At 43.4% G+C, this 16,943-nt stretch overlaps 1 protein-coding gene across 2 annotated transcripts in view; it reads left to right on the top strand.

Annotated features, from left to right (window-relative positions):
• Nucleotides 1-432: 432 nt before the first annotated feature.
• Nucleotides 433-16,943, top strand: part of LOC308390945 (integrin alpha-M-like) — a 35,283-nt gene continuing 18,772 nt past the window's right edge. The window contains exons 1-15 of one of the 2 annotated variants that reach the window (XM_080873318.1): nt 433-1,438; nt 3,092-3,194; nt 3,381-3,484; nt 3,951-4,021; nt 9,071-9,185; nt 10,414-10,541; nt 10,670-10,815; nt 11,115-11,265; nt 12,285-12,435; nt 12,667-12,740; nt 12,879-12,999; nt 13,138-13,277; nt 13,404-13,550; nt 13,643-13,855; nt 13,950-14,083. In XM_080873318.1, coding sequence (XP_080729444.1) covers nt 1,402-1,438; nt 3,092-3,194; nt 3,381-3,484; nt 3,951-4,021; nt 9,071-9,185; nt 10,414-10,541; nt 10,670-10,815; nt 11,115-11,265; nt 12,285-12,435; nt 12,667-12,740; nt 12,879-12,999; nt 13,138-13,277; nt 13,404-13,550; nt 13,643-13,855; nt 13,950-14,083 — 1,835 coding nt within the window. In that variant the 5' untranslated portion in view covers nt 433-1,401. Of the gene's footprint in view, nt 1,439-3,091; nt 3,195-3,380; nt 3,485-3,950; nt 4,022-9,070; nt 9,186-10,413; nt 10,542-10,669; nt 10,816-11,114; nt 11,266-12,284; nt 12,436-12,666; nt 12,741-12,878; nt 13,000-13,137; nt 13,278-13,403; nt 13,551-13,642; nt 13,856-13,949; nt 14,084-16,943 lie in introns of those variants that run through there. The other variant, XM_080873319.1, reaches the window with a different exon arrangement.

The following is a 16,943-nucleotide window of genomic DNA, read 5'->3' as shown; positions in this document are numbered from 1 at the left end:
AAACGGGCTCGTTACTTTAGGTTTGATGCATTTGAGGAGAGTTATTATTTCATGTCACTGTGGACCTTGACACATCAAACCAATTTGACCCTAAACAGAAAAAAATGAAAAGTCAGCTGGGCATACACTGTTCGGTTTTTTTCAGTCGCGTTGGTCAGCTCCTGCTCAAACTGTACGATTGAATTGCAGGGATTAGAAGTTTGTTGGTCATGATGCAGGGTCTCACACTATACAGCCCAATGCTCTGATGCGACCTGAGTGCTCACACTGCGTCTATAACATGAAGTGATAATATGAAGCTTATAACACAAAATCTGTCTCTCGCTCTCCTTCTCTGTCTTTCACTCACACAGACACACACACCACCATCAACTTTGAAAAACATTGACCAGGCAGCTGCAATTGAGCAGCAATGTCCATCTCTTTTCACGGTTGGTGCAGCCGTGATAATTTTGTGAGGCCACATCGAAAAGGCTCGGATGAGCTTGCTAATGTTCTACAAGTTGTGCCTCCATCACTTGTGTCCAGATCACACGCTGCACTGCCGTGCTACTCCATCTGTTTCACTTCTATTCTGTGTTTGTGCGTGCGCAGTCTGAGAGGTTGCATTGATACCCTCATGAGGGGCAACAGGACTTCAAACAGGCTTGATTTTCTTGTGACCATACGGTTGATGATCGGGAGCTGGTCGTGAGGTGTTAATCGCTTCTCGTTACCCCATGCTACAAGATGCACAACACATGATTAAGGCAAGACTCGGGCCGATAGTGTAGAATATAAAGACAGCATAAACGGTGTTAGTGTAGAGGATGAAAATCAACCAGGACATCTTGTTGAATTCTTGTTGAATTCAGGTCACAGCCTGATCACAGCTGGGACACTGAGAAAATCTACTGACCCTCTCAACTGAAATTATTGTGAAATATAATTCCTTTATTAGAATTAAAGTTTAGACTTAAATAAAATTTATGTTCTATCACATAAATGCAGTATAAGGTTCGGTTAGCAATATTTCAATAAAAAGAGGTGGTAGAAATGTTCTTCAAGGAGCTACTTTTACTTTTCTACTTTGTGTGCATTTCAGAGCCAGTACTTTTTCACTTTTATTTAAGTCTGGACTATTTTTAACACTAGTATCTGTACTTTTATTTAAGCAAGGAACGTCGGTATTTTGCCACCTTTGTCTACTACTGACAGTGCTGTCATCATTGTGACTCCTCCTGCCAAAGAATTGCTTTAAATGGTTGCCTTACATTTGTTATCACACCCTATGATTTCTGCATTTTGGTTTCAACAACTGTTGTGATACTTTCAGCAGAACACTCAACTGCTCAGTGTGTTCTCAACAAAAAACAAACTCCCCAAACAAACGCTTGAATTATTTTTCATGGGACTAACACAATGGACTGGATAATTCATGCTACACTGTTCTCATCAGGTAAGACAAGTTTTGTGCCTCCTGATTTTTCATTCTGTAATAATAAATGGGTGAAAATATTGAAAACATTACAGGCCTTTGAACAAACGAAAAGTAAATTAAAGCTATAAGTGTTCCAACTAAATACACACAAGACAGCAACATTTTTAATGAAAAAACTGTAGTATTAAAAACCAGCAAGGACTATAAACCATGTAGTGAAATAATATCATCCAGAAATACTTTAGTGATGGTCGTTACTGTATTTGCGTTTTAGCCTCTGCTAATACAAATTAAATGTGCGATTAGCTCAGTTAGCTTCTAGCTGTAAATAGCATATTTTTTTTGTTGTTGAAATTCACTGATTGAAAAAGTCTTTCATAAATAGTTTTACTGAAACAAACTAAACGCTTGATTATAAACCATTAGAAAATGGTAAAACTGGATTTAAGATACAGAGATAATAAATTTATCATATCTGCCTTACTACCTTGTGCAGGGCTACAAAAAACAGAACATTTTACACCACTGTGACGTCATACTTCATCCATCCAACGTATTCATGACCCTGCACTCACCTTTGCTACAGGTGGTTATTTTTTAAATTCTTTATTTTTATTTTTTAATGTTTGTTTTATTTTATTTTTTAATTGAACACTAGTATATATTCAGATTTAAATACACCTGAAAAATATAAATGCACATATGAAAAAAAGCAAACAAGTGAAGAAGTACATTTTTTCTTTAACTGATTTTAAAAATATCAAAACTTGTGACAATAAGGAAAAGCAGAAATTAAGGGCGTACCACTGTTACGAAATGTATTTCAAAATAGGTTTCGCAAAACTTTGAAATCATGACACTGTCATTGTTGAATACTGTGACATGAAGCAGGAAACAAAAAAGCGTTAGCACTATGTGACGTTTTGACTACTCTTAGCATGTCCATAAAAGGAAGGCTTTATTTGTGTGGCAAAAATAAACAACCGGACAGCTGTAGGATCGCAACAATACACGATTTTTACTGGACAGTAGTCATAGAAGAAATCATTTTAGGTTCTCTGTAGTATTTTTAGTATCCAAAGCAATCACATGCTAATGATTTTAATTTCTTTCTTTGGGCATTTACATTCGCAGTATCAACTTCCACAGACTTTTTTGTTACTTGTGAATGGGTGTGGCACGTATTGATGAATCTGACAAACAGTTCAGGAGGAAAGAGGAATATGCACACCAGTGACATTCTCTACACAGTTCAATTTTTAGTACTGTAAAATAAGCAAATGTATACAGTATATTAATAGTTTTTCATACTATAGTATAGCAACGACATCTTTAACGTCTTTAAGTTAAGTGTCAGTATTTTGCTTTTGACAGATGGAGTAAGATATAAGAATCAAAGACACAAAACTAATTCCATAATAAAATCTTAAGTATGTTTTTCAAGTGAATAATTACCTGCCAGTGTTCAAATCTAGTATCTGACTTTGATGCTCTCTAGTGGTAACTGTGGAAAGCTGTGACTGGATTCAAGAGGTGGAATCAAACTAACACATACACTGTATGGAGTTCCTCATATGTGATTCGAATTAGAGATAATATAACCATGTTATCATCCTTTACAGTGGCTTTAAATAAAATTACAGATGTTCTTCCTTCTTCTTGAATTCTCAGTGTTAAATGCTGCACTTTGTTTCAATATTGATCCCGTGGCATGGAAGGCCCTGAATAACTCTGCTGCTGGTTTTGGATACCAGGTGGTTCAAAGACAATCAGAGTAAGTCACAACATACATTGTTATGTTGGATGTCGATCTATAACTGCAGTTTTAACAATCATTTCTGTTAAGGCCCACAGTAATAAACAGACAAGGATATAATACTTCTTAACAGGAAACATATGGGGTTTATTTAACCACAGTTTGCACTCTAGACTTCATCATTGTCTGAATTTATTTCCTCAGTTTGCTCGTCAGTGCTCCCCTTGAACAGTATTCACAAAATGGAAGAGGAAAAGTATATAGCTGCACCACATCTTCCCCAAACTGCCAAAATATCCAAATTGAAGGTAGGTAACCAAATGTGATGAAACTCTGACAGTAACCATGTTGACATCAAAGAAATTTCCCACAGACGCTAGCACAGAAACTTGTTTAACTCAAATCACAATAAGTAAATATCTTTGTTTATAACATCGAGACTTTAAAACTAATATTATTTTGCCAAATTATGAAGTAAAATAAGCAAAGAAGTCAATGTTATTAATAATGTTATTGTTAAAATGTTTCTTTTGTAATTATTTAAAACTTTAAAATGAAGCAATAGTGAAACTGAATCCTATTTGCATTGATATTAAAGCTGCCTGTTATACATCCTGGTTTACAGTGAAGAGAAGTTTCGATGTCTAACACTTGTCATATCAAATGGGGAAGTGTTTCAGTCATGGTTCTTTGCAGTCATCGATTTAAGTCTTGTTTTTTTCCTTTCAATTGCCTTTTATTAGTATTTAAATTTTCAATACACTTTCAATACAGCACCCGATTTTGCAGTAAACATGTCTCTTGGTCTGACAATGAAAAGCGATCCCGCGACACAAAACACTGTGGTGAGTTACTGAACTGCAGACACTATGAGAACTTTGTTAAAAACACTGAGGAGCAACATCCTCTATCCTTATATGTCTTGTTATTTTTGCATGAAGGTCATCCCATGAAAAACCAGTGTGCCTCCCACCTGTCCTTCACAGAATCAGGGTTTACAATAACTTCAGCATATTGAATGAAATAGAAGTCAATGCAAAATTTTGTCTCCTTAATTTGAATATGTTTCTTTTTAATTCAAGTTTTACATATTTAAGCTGCATTAAAAACTAAATGTGTTTATAGGCCTGAAAACTTAAAAAGGTTTGAGGAAAAATGTTATTTAAAAACATATATGCACAAAATTTTTTTTACACACCCCAGATACTGTCATGATCCTGGGTCCTTTTGACCCAGCGTTTTGTGTTTTTCTCTTCACGATTTTGGTTCTGCTCTTCCTCTGATTAGTGTTTACCCTGTTCCCCCCGTGTGTTCCTGTATCTAGTCCGCGTTTCTTAGTTTGTGTCCTTTCATGTGTAAGTTCCTGTTTTATTGTGAAGGTCTGCGTCTTATGTGAGTGTTTTCAGTTGCCTCCCTAGTCTCGTCATGTTAATCACTCCCAGCTGTGTTTCCCACCTGTGTGTAATCTCCCTGTGTTCTCTGAGTGTATTTAAGTTGTATTTTCTGTCTTAGTAATTGCTGGTTCGTCTGTGTTGTTTCCCCTCGGTCTCCCTGCGTCTCTCCGTATGTATTTCCCCGGACCTCCCTGCATCTTCGTTTCTGGTTTGTTTTGTTAGTTTTACCCAGTTTAGGTTTTCCTGTTTCACCTTCACCCACGCCTTTGCTGTTTGTATTTTCTTTTGTTAAATAAATACTCATCTGCACCAGAGCTGCCGCATTTTGGGTCCTTTCTCCAATTCCACACGTCTGCCAGCGCGGTCGTGACAGTACGAACCAGCCAATATGGACCCAGCAGCTTGCAACCCTTCTGAGGAGCTAAAGGACGATATCATTTTCACTGTGGAGAATCTTCTCAGCCTATGGCTGGAACACCCCCCCGGAAGAGCTTCGCCGCGCAGTGGAAAATCGGCTGTAACGGCTCTTTTTCGGCCTGCCATGGCTATTGGAATCGCTTTCCCCGACCATACAGGCCTTTCTCCACCTCACACCACACCTTCTCTCAGCCACTCCTGCCTCACTGCCCTACTCGCCGGATGTGGTCTTGCCCGGCCCGCCGGGGCGCCACCCCACAGCCGGACGTTCGGACTTCTAATTTACCGGCTGTGGTGAGTGAGGACTCTGTGTGTGTTCCAGACTTTGTGACTGTTCATTCAGGGGCTGTGTTTTGTGTGGCGGATGTCAACGCGAGCTGCTTATCGCCTGTGCAGCCACTCTCAGCTCGGTTAGCTACCCCGCAGCCACTCTCAGCTCAGTCTCCAGTGTCACTTTCTGCTCGGTCTCCAGTGTCAGTTTCTGCTCGGTCTCCAGTGTCAGTTTCTGCTCAGTCTCCAGTGTCAGTTTCAGTTCAGTTTCCAGAGCCTCCAGTGCCGCCTGTAGCGCAGGCCCCAGTAGCTCCAGTGCCGCCTGTAGCGCAGGCCCCAGTAGCTCCAGTGCCGCCTGTAGCGCAGGCCCCCGTAGCTCCAGTGCCGCCTGTAGCGCAGGCCCCCGTAGCTCCAGTGCCGCCTGTAGCTCAGGCCCCCGTAGCTCCAGTGCCGCCTGTAGCTCAGGCCCCCGTAGCTCCAGTGCCGCCTGTAGCTCAGGCCCCCGTAGCTCCAGTGTTACTGATCATACACACTCACTCCATGCAGGGAGAAAGTTTAATTTCACCTCAGGGGGCTTTTCATGGTTTAGCTGCCGTTGGCACAGCTTGCCACTCCAGGGCTTCCCCAGAGGCTAGGTCTCAGTCCCCAGCTGATTCTGGACCCCTGAAGATTAGGCAGCCCTCAGAGAACAACTCCGTGTCAGTGCTGTCTGAGCAGGGCCAGTGCTCAGCACAGCACCCATTGCCTTCGTGTTTGCCAGAGGACTCCGTGCCTGCTGGCTTTGTGCTGGCTTCGGCTGGAGGGTCTGAGGGACCGCTCCGGCCTTCGTCTCTAGTCTCCGCTGGAGGGTCCGAGGGACCGCTCCGGCCTTCGTCTCCTGTCTCTGCTGGAGGGCCCGAGGAGCCCGTCCAGCCTCATGCCTCGTCCGCTGGAGGGCCCGAGGAGCCCGTCCAGCCTCATGCCTCGTCCGCTGGAGGGCCCGAGGAGCCCGTCCAGCCTCGTGTCTCTGCTGGAGGGTCCGAGGGGCCCGTCCAGCCTCCTGTCTCTGCTGGAGGGTCCGAGGGGCCCGTTCAGCCTCCTGTCTCCGCTGGAGGGTCCGAGGGGCCCGTCCAGCCACCTGTCTCCGCTGGAGGGTCCGAGGGGCCCTTTCAGCCTCCTGTCTCCGCTGGAGGGTCCGTGGGGCCCGTTCAGCCTCCCGCTGCAGCTTCATCATCATCCTCGCCTGCTGCAGCTTCATCATCATCCTCGCCTGCTGCAGCTTCATCCGAGTCTTCATCCTCTGGTCCTTCCTCGTCTGGTCCGGCTTCATCCGAGTCTACATCCTCGTCTGGTCCGGCTTCTGCCTGTGTTTCGCCTGGTCCGGCCCCGCCATCGCCTGGTCCGGCCTCGCCATCGCCTGGTCCGGCCTCGTCTGGTCCTGTGCCCACCGGGCCTCAGCCAGTGCGCTTGACACTGGAGCGCCGCCGCTGCCTTCTGCACGGCCGGCCCCCTGAACTGCTCCGCCGTCTCCTTCGTCGCCGCCGTTGCCTTCCGCACGGCCGGCCCCCTGAACTCTTCTGTTTTGGCCTCCTGTGCTGTCGGCCTCCGGGCCGGCCCCCTGAGGAGTTGCGACCTGTCCCCTGTGCTCCTGTGCTTTTGGTGGACCTTTTGTTTTTGTGGCCTTGTTTCTGGCCCTCCGTCCTGGACCCCCGCCGCCCGCCCGTGGGGGGGCTTTTTGTTTTCGTGTCTTTGGGCGTCTGGGATCCGCGCTTGGAGGGGGGTTACTGTCATGATTCTGGACCCCTGAAGATTAGGCAGCCCTCAGAGAACAACTCCGTGTCAGTGCTGTCTGAGCAGGGCCAGTGCTCAGCACAGCACCCATTGCCTTCGTGTTTGCCAGAGGACTCCGTGCCTGCTGGCTTTGTGCTGGCTTTGGCTGGAGGGTCCGAGGGACCGCTCCGGCCTTCGTCTCTAGTCTCCGCTGGAGGGTCCGAGGGACCGCTCCGGCCTTTGTCTCCTGTCTCCGCTGGAGGGTCCGAGGGACCGCTCCGGCCTTCGTCTCCTGTCTCCGCTGGAGGGTCCGAGGGACCGCTCCGGCCTTCGTCTCCTGTCTCCGCTGGAGGGCCCGAGGAGCCCGTCCAGCCTCATGCCTCGTCAGCTGGAGGGCCCGAGGAGCCCGTCCAGCCTCGTGTCTCCGCTGGAGGGTCCGAGGGGCCCGTCCAGCCTCCTGTCTCTGCTGGAGAGTCCGAGGGGCCCGTTCAGCCTCGTGTCTCCGCTGGAGGGTCCGAGGGGCCCGTCCAGCCACCTGTCTCCGCTGGAGGGTCCGAGGGGCCCTTTCAGCCTCCTGTCTCCGCTGGAGGGTCCGTGGGGCCCGTTCAGTCTCCTGCTGCAGCTTCATCATCATCCTCGCCTGCTGCAGCTTCATCATCATCCTCGCCTGCTGCAGCTTCATCCGAGTCTTCATCCTCTGGTCCTTCCTCGTCTGGTCCGGCTTCATCCGAGTCTTCATCCTCTGGTCCTTCCTCGTCTGGTCCGGCTTCATCCGAGTCTTCATCCTCGTCTGGTCCGGCTTCATCCGAGTCTACATCCTCGTCTGGTCCGGCTTCTGCCTGTGTTTCGCCTGGTCCGGCCTCGCCATCGCCTGGTCCGGCCTCGTCTGGTCCTGTGCCCACCGGGCCTCAGCCAGTGCGCTTGACACTGGAGCGCCGCCGCTGCCTTCTGCGCGGCCGGCCCCCTGAACTGCTCTGGCGTCTCCTTCGTCGCCGCCGCTGCCTTCCGCGCGGCCGGCCCCCTGAACTGCTCCGCCGTCTCCTTCGTCGCCGCCGTTGCCTTCCGCACGGCCGTCCCCCTGAAATCTTCTGTTTTGGCCTCCTGTGCTGTCGGCCTCCGGGCCGGCCCCCTGAGGAGTTGCGACCTGTCCCCTGTGCTCCTGTGCTTTTGGTGGACCTTTTGTTTTTGTGGCCTTGTTTCTGGCCCTCCGTCCTGGACCCCCGCCGCCCGCCCGTGGGGGGGCTTTTTGTTTTCGTGTCTTTGGGCGTCTGGGATCCGCCCTTGGAGGGGGGGTACTGTCATGATCCTGGGTCCTTTTGACCCAGCGTTTTGTGTTTTTCTCTTTACGATTTTGGTTCTGCTCTTCCTCTGATTAGTGTTTACCCTGTTCCCCCCGTGTGTTCCTGTATCTAGTCCGCGTTTCTTAGTTTGTGTCCTTTCATGTGTAAGTTCCTGTTTTATTGTGATGGTCTGCATCTTATGTGAGTGTTTTCAGTTGCCTCCCTAGTCTCGTCATGTTAATCACTCCCAGCTGTGTTTCCCACCTGTGTGTAATCTCCCTGTGTTCTCTGAGTGTATTTAAGTTGTATTTTCTGTCTTAGTAATTGCTGGTTCGTCTGTGTTGCTTCCCCTCGGTCTCCCTGCGTCTCTCCGTATGTATTTCCCCGGACCTCCCTGCATCTTCGTTTCTGGTTTGTTTTGTTAGTTTTACCCAGTTTAGGTTTTCCTGTTTCACCTTCACCCACGCCTTTGCTGTTTGTATTTTCTTTTGTTAAATAAATACTCATCTGCACCAGAGCTGCCGCATTTTGGGTCCTTTCTCCAATTCCACACGTCTGCCAGCGCGGTCGTGACAGTTACTTTGGTGGCCTCTAACATGGATTTTTTAATAGCATTAAGGGACACATTTGAATGGCTTTAAATAGACTGAAGTAATTTTTTAAAATCTACATATTCTGCTGGATCGTGTGAGATTTTTTTTTTTTTTTCAGTTTTGGTTGATTTTATAAGGATTGAACCGATGTTTATGGGACTTTATGGGAACTTGACTTTGTCTCCTCTCAGGTGTGTGGTCCAACAATTCCAAGGGACTGCAAAAGTATCACCATGTACAACGGTGTGTGTTTTCACATGGACCGATCTAATACATTTGGACCACCTGTACCTTCTTCTCCAGACGGTAACAATAAATGGAGTTTGTGAAAATGTGCCCTTAATAATTAGAGTCCCGGTGCCTCCTTAATAAAAATCTCTTGCATTTTTACTTGAACATAGTCTTACTAAATCAACTGAAACTGTCTCAAGACTTCTCTTATATATTCCAGCAATTAAGGGTTAATCAGAAACAGTAAATAGAAAATTATGTTTGTGTGAGATGTGATTACTCATAGATGAATATAAGTATAAGTTGTATGATTTGTTGATTATTTTTTTGTTTGTTTACAGTTTTCCCCTCTAAGCCTTATTTCAGATTGTCTGTTTGGATTAATTGTATTATAGTTTTATCCAAAGAGCTTTTCTGGACTAATTTGACCTGAATCCATCAACACTGAAACAAATGCTGGTAAAATTTGAGCTAGCCAAGATTAAATCTACAGCATAAAATGTATTTAATTCTAAACTTATATGCTTTTCATACAAGTTTCACACAAGACAGATACAAACTTTATAAGGTTTATATATATCTTTTCCATATGGGTTATTCAGAATGAAATAACCATATCTGCATGTAAAATGAAAGTGTTATTTGAAAAACAAATACAAAAACACCCTTTGATTTCAAATTCATTACAAAAATGAAACTAAGCCTGGTTGTTTGGGTTATGCAATGCATGACAAAATGCAAGAAGACTAGTACATACACACAAGATCTTTGGGGGAAAAAATTAAAAGGAGACAGAGAAGTTTACTTCCCTCTAAAGCTACTTACGACTTCTTTAAAGCTCTGTATGCAAATAAGTAATGTATTATGGTTTTCCTGGAGAAAATAATTTGTGTTGCTGTGTGTTACATCACGATGTATTCCTGTTACATAAGAACAACGTAAACATGAGGCTACTGTCGCTCACAGTAACACAAATTCCAACCATAACAAGAACATACAGTACAGAGGGTCTTTCTTTTAGTGTTATAAGTTTGAACACAATGCTGTTTCTATGACTGTAATACAGGAAGAAAATACAAGTAATTAGAACTGAATGCAAAAATCAAGGCTACAAATAACTAAATTAGGCTTCTGTAAGCAGTTTTAAGACTCATTTAAACTAATTTAATATCTTAATCTTAATTTCTTCTTTTCTTTCTTCTTATAAAAGACTAATTGTCTAAATATGTGGGTATTCATAGTAGATTTGCTAAAATGTTAAAATTCACCTAAAATAATCAATTTCAATTCATTTATTTGATAGTGTGCCCGACACAAGTAGACATTGCTTTTCTGTTGGATGGTTCAGGCAGCGTATCTGTCCCTGATTTTCAAACAATGACGACGTTTGTGGAAGATCTAATCCAGGCATTTCTGTCAGTTGATGCACAGGTAAGACACTGTACTACCTGTCAGTTATATCGTATTACAGACACAAATAGTTTCACCTGCTTTTCATTTATCTCCATAAAAAAAAAGGCTATTCTATATTTTTTTATATTGTTTCTCCCTTTCTTCAGTTTTCTGTTTCCCAGTTTTCCTCGTTACCTCGGGTTCATTTTTATTTCAAGAAATTTTCCTCATCTGGATCACTAAAGACTGAAATCGATGGAATCACACAGCTGGAGGGATCAACTTACACAGCTAAGGCCATCAGACATGTTGTGTAAGGGTTGCAATGATATTACTGAAGCATTAAAGTTAAATGATCTTGACAGACTTCCTGATAATTTTCTTTTTGAGACTGACCACACTAAAAACTGTATTGACTGATGCAAGAGTTTTAAAAGAAGAACTTGCATTAACTAGATTTGCAAAATACTAAAATGTCCATGAGCGATAATACGAAACAAATGGATGCATGCAAAATAATAATCATTCATGCAATTTACTCTATGATCAAAATGTGCACTGTAAAAACATGTTTTATGTTGAAATTAGATTTGTTTATTTTTAATTTGACAGAAACAATGTTTTCACACCACAAAGAGGTTCCAGACCAGATGTGAAGAAAGTCTTGATAGTAATTACTGATGGACAATCTAATGACCGGTATGACCTGGGAAATGCAGCACAGCAAGCAGGGAATCAAAACATTGTTCGATTTGCTATTGGGGTAAGTACCTCCATTATTTAAACCTGCATAATGTTTAAAATTTATACTAATAATGTGTTTTGGTTATTTATTAGACTACAGTCACATGTTCCTACAGTATATGGAGCAAAGTAATGAGCCACCTTCACAGAAACCATGGAAACCCGGGCCGTATCATCACACTGTTTTTACACTATTGTTAATGTTAATTTCTCCTCTATTGGGTTTTTTCACTGGCTTCCTGTTGAATTCAAAATCCTGCTCCTCACAAACAAGGTCTTAAATAATCAGGCTCCATCTTATCTTAATGACCTTATAGTACCATATCACCCCATTGGAGAACTTTGCTCTTGCACTGCAGGCCTACTTGTTGTTCCTATATTATTTAAAAGTAGAATAGGAGGGAGAGCCTTCAGTTTTCAGGCCCCTCTTCTGTGGAACCAGCTTCCAGTTTGGATTCAGGAGACAGACACTATCCCTACTTTCAAGATTAGGCTTAAAACTTTCCTTTTTGCTAAAGCATAAAGTTAGGGCTGGATCAGGTGACCCTGAATCCTCCCTTAGTTATGCTGCAATAGATGTAGGCTGCTGGGGATTCCCATGATATATTGATTATTTCTTTTTCAGTCACCTTTCTCACTCACTATGTGTTAATAGACCTCTCTGCATCTGAATGGCAGATAGCCATCCCTCTTTGAACCTGGCTCTGCTGGAGGTTTCTTCCTGTTAAAAGGGAGTTTTTCCTTCCCAAAGTGCTTGCTCATCAAGGGTCATATGATTGTTGGTTTTTTCTCTGTATGTATTATTGTAGGGTCTTCCTTACAATATAAAGCGCCTTGAGGCAATGGCTGTTATGAGTTATGAGTGGTATCTAATTTCAATAAATTTCAATAAATAAAAAAGCTAAATTAATAATGGATATTGTATTAATGTCTGTATTAAACAGACTGTATTAATCTTTGTATTAAACTGTATTAAAGTTTTAATAAAATCAGTAAATAATTTTGCATTAAATGTAAACACGTTTTAAACAACCCTAGGTGGGGAATGCATTTATTCAGCCTGAAGCAAAAAAAGAACTACGCACCATTGCATCGTCTCCCTCAGGCAATCACGTGTTTCAAGTGCAGAACTTCAACGCACTTGAAATAATCCGGCAGAGTTTGCAGGACAAAATTTTTTCCATTGAAGGTAAATTATATATTTAACATTTAGCAAGCTTTGATAAAATTTCTGTAAATGTTACATTGCATTATTGTATCATTGCTTGAGGCTAAAGGTCGATTTCACGAAGTATTGGTGAAATGAAAAATAACTACTGAGGCACCTTTATAATAAACAGATATCATTACACTAAATTACTAGTGTAATGCGTTGCGTTGTGTCTATAAATAAACCTTTTTATATTTTATATTATTACAGGATCTCAAACCGGTGGAGTCTCTCTGAAAATGGAAATGTCTCAGGAGGGATTCAGTGCAGTTATTGTGCCCGAGGTAATTAAAACTACCTGAAACTCACCAGACAGTCTAGTCATAGAAAGAGAGATTCAAACACTTTTTATAAAAACAAGAGTCCAGATTTTAAAGGTAAAATAAATTGTATATAAAATGTATTTCCTGTCTGCACTGTAGGGAATTCAGATGTCTATTGTTGGTGCAAACCAGTGGAAGGGAGGCTACGTGCAATACACAACTGGAGGGGAGAAGCTGAAAACATATGAGGATGTGTCTTTGGAGCCTAACAGTTATCTTGGTAAGAATATTACAGCTTTAACAATCTAACTCATACACATGTAATCATGTATATACACAGCTCTGCTGTAATTCTTTCACACAAATACGTATATCAGATTTTATATCTATCTTCTCTTTTTGCCTACCTAAATTCTAGGTTACTCCATGGCAACTGCTAAAACCCAAAGTGGTTCCCTGACAATTGTTGGTGCTCCAAGATATAAACACAGAGGAGCTGTGGTCGCTGTTAACAGAGAAAGCTTTCAAAACCAAACAATTGAGCCGTTGGCATCACAGGTATGTACTTACAGCAAGACAAAACTGACTGGGATTATTAACTGGTAGTAAATACTTTCTTAAATACAAATTGTTGTCATTTGGCTTTATGCGATTATTTTCATCAATAATGTGTTTCTTACACAGTATCAGACTGGTGAATATTTCGGGGCAGAGGTGTGTGTCATGGACATAAATGACGATGATATCACTGATCTAATCTTCATATCAGCCCCAATGTACACGGAGCCTGATAGAGAGGGAAGAGTTTATGTTTGCAGACTAACTGTTTTGGTAAATCAAAGTTTTATCCACTTCAATTAAATGAATTAGTTTATTTGTCAACTTCCCTAATGATCATATAATATTCACTCTCCTGCTTTTAGTTTGTGGAGTGTAATTTTGATGATCCATTAGTACTAAGAGGACGTGCAGCTGTCAAAGGAAGGTTCGGCTCTTCTCTTGCTGTGCTGCCTGATCTAAACTCAGATGGATTCAGGGATTTGGCAGTTGGAGCACCTTTGGAATATAATGGTGAAGGCAGCATCTACATATTCCACAGTGAAGGAGGAGGAAGAATCAGTCCTACTTACTCACAGGTACACAACATCGAGGAATTCAAAAAGATGACTAAACGTATTTATCAATATACAATCTGCAGCTTAATTAATTAAAATGTTTTCATATACACAGAAAATAACTGGCTCTGAGGTCCAGTCAGGACTGAAGTTCTTTGGCCTGTCAATCAGTCAGTCGTCTTTTGACCAGAGTGGTGATGAACTGCCTGACTTAGCGGTGGGTTCAAAGGGTAGAGTTGTTTTACTGAGGTAAGTCACAGTCCAGATAGTCCAGTCATGCATTATAGTTATCTGTGGTAATTCCACCATTGTTGTTAATTTGCAATCTTAACAAATGCACTACCTGTCAAAAAGAACTGCATATAGGTTACATATCAATAAATTCATCATAAATGATTGAGTCATTCATTATAAGGGATTTATGATTTTTCAAGAAATACAGATTGAGGGTAAAACTGTTGTCTAGAAGCATTAGAAACAAACAAAAGATAAATTGGAAGCTAGGACTAAGAAACTTGGAATTAACGACTAGGAGTGAACATGGAACAAAAGAAAAGAAAAGAGCAGACACAGCAGACGGAGATGACATGACAAAGATCGAAGGGAGACTGAGGACTTAAATACATGCGATTATGAGAGGATGCGCAACAGATGGAAGAACAGCTGAAACTACTTACACACTACCAGCACATGAGATGTATACAGGACAAGAGACTGTCAAAATAAAAGAGGAAGTAACAACACTGAGAAACAGACTAAGATGCATGAACTTGACATTAGGATTGGGAGTAACCTGACAAGGGGACACAACAGACCAGGGTAACAGGAGGGAACATAAAACACAGGGACAAGAGATAAACAAACATGGTAAGAGGTACCTAAAGGCTAGACGACAAAACAAAGACCACAAAATACAAATATTACACAAAGCAGAAACAAAACTAAAAGAGCCAAAACCAGGAACGTAAACTGAACTGTATGTAGCACCCCTGACTGTGTACTCCACTATAGCCGGGTACGCCCTGAGTTCTAGTTATCTTAAACTTACTTAGTTGCCCTCAGTGAAAGTTCCCCTGATTTACACACGTATAACACACAGATACACTTTTACCTTACTTTGAACTATAGATAAGAAACAGTACTAGACACAAAATCTTATGTTTAAACCAAGCAGGTTTACTGAATGACTTGGTAAACACCCAATAAATCAATAAAGTAAGAAGTCTCTTGCAATGACAAAATACACTGAACAAAAATATAAACGCAACACTTTTGTTTTTGCTCCCATTCCCCATGGGATGGACGTAGAGACCTAAAATTCATTCCAGATACACAATATAACCATCCCTCCCAAACAGTGGTCACAAATCAGTCCAAATGTGTGGTAGTGGGCACATCTGCTATATTGAGATAATCCATCCCACCTCACAGGTGTGCCACATCAGGATGCTGATCTGACATCATGAGTAGTGCACAGGTGTACCTCAGACTGCCCACAACAAAAGGCCACCCTGGAATGTGCAGTTTTGTCTCACAGCAAAATGCCACAGATGCCACAAGCAATGAGGGAGCGTGCAATTGGCATGCTGACAGCAGGAATGTCAACCAGATCTGTCGCCCGTGCATTGAATGTTCATTTCTCAACCATAAGCCGTCTCCACAGGCGTTTCAGAGAATATGGCAGCACATCCAACCGGCTTCACAACCGCAGACCTCGTGTAACCACACCAGCCCAGGACCTCCACATCCAGCAGGTTCACCTCCAAGATCGTCTGAGACCAGCCACCCAGACAGCTGCTGGAACAATTGGTTTGCACAACCAAACAATTTCTGCACAAACTGTCAGAAACCGTCTCAGGGACGCTCAACTGCATGCCCGTCGTCCTCATCGGGGTCTTGACCTGACTCCAGCTCGTCGCCGTAACAGACTTGTGTGGGCAAATGCTCACATTCGATGGCGTCTGGCACGTTGGAGAGGTGTGCGCTTCACGGATGAATCATGGTTCACATTGTTCAGGGCAGATGGCAGCTGAGAATGTCCCAGTTCTTGCATGGCCAGCATACTCACCGGACATGTCACCCATTGAGCATGTTCGGGATGTGCTTGACCGGCGTATACGACAGCGTGTACCAGTTCCCACGAATATCCAACAACCTCGCACAGCCATTGAAGTGGAGTGGACCAACATTCCACAGGCCACAATTGACAATCTGATAGACTCCATGCGACGATGTGTTGCACTGCATGAGGCAAATGGTGGTCACACCAGATACTGACCGGTTCTGGGTCCCCAGACCCCCAATAGCGCAAAAAACTGCACATTCCAGGGTGGCCTTTTGTTGTGGGCAGTCTGAGGTACACCTGTGCACTACTCATGATGTCAGATCAGCATCCTGATGTGGCACACCTGTGAGGTGGGATGGATTATCTCAATATAGCAGATGTGCCCACTACCACACATTTGGACTGATTTGTGACCACTGTTTGGGAGGGATGGTTATATTGTGTATCTGGAATGAATTTTAGGTCTCTACATCCATCCCATGGAGAATGGGAGCAAAAACAATAGTGTTGCGTTTATATTTTTGTTCAGTGTATAACAATAATAACAGTTACACAGTTCTTTACTGTAATGGGCCCCACACACACACACACTCTCACACCACCCAATTTCCCAAGTCCCCTCGGTGCAGGCCTGGATCGATGCTAGGGTGCGTAGGAACCAACGGTCCTAAAAGAAAACAAAATGGTGCTCCTACCTGGAAACCTTAGTCTTTTGTCCACAATACACTCACGGCACGCCGAGAGGTCCGTCCCTTAGGTCGCCGAGCTGCACGCTTACTCCTTTTAAGCAGCAAACCTGACCGGCCCGCCTTGGCAGTCAGTAGCCTCCCACTTCGTGCAGGTCAGGTGACGTCCAACAAAGTCTGCCTTTATGGCTGACTACGATTAGCCAAGTTAGCACGCCGCTAACTACGGATATTTCGAGGCAACAGTGCAAACCAGTCCGGGCTGCACCACCTCACAGTCACGCTCTGTTACTCAGCCATGGGCGTAGGATGATTTATCCTCACTGTTCATTGGAAAAAAGTCTCTGTAGACGCTAGC

Source organism: Rhamphochromis sp. 'chilingali', assembly GCF_963969265.1.
Source record: "Rhamphochromis sp. 'chilingali' genome assembly, chromosome: 22".
Lineage (NCBI taxonomy): Eukaryota > Metazoa > Chordata > Actinopteri > Cichliformes > Cichlidae > Rhamphochromis > Rhamphochromis sp. 'chilingali'.
This window is presented reverse-complemented; position numbering and strand designations above follow the sequence as displayed.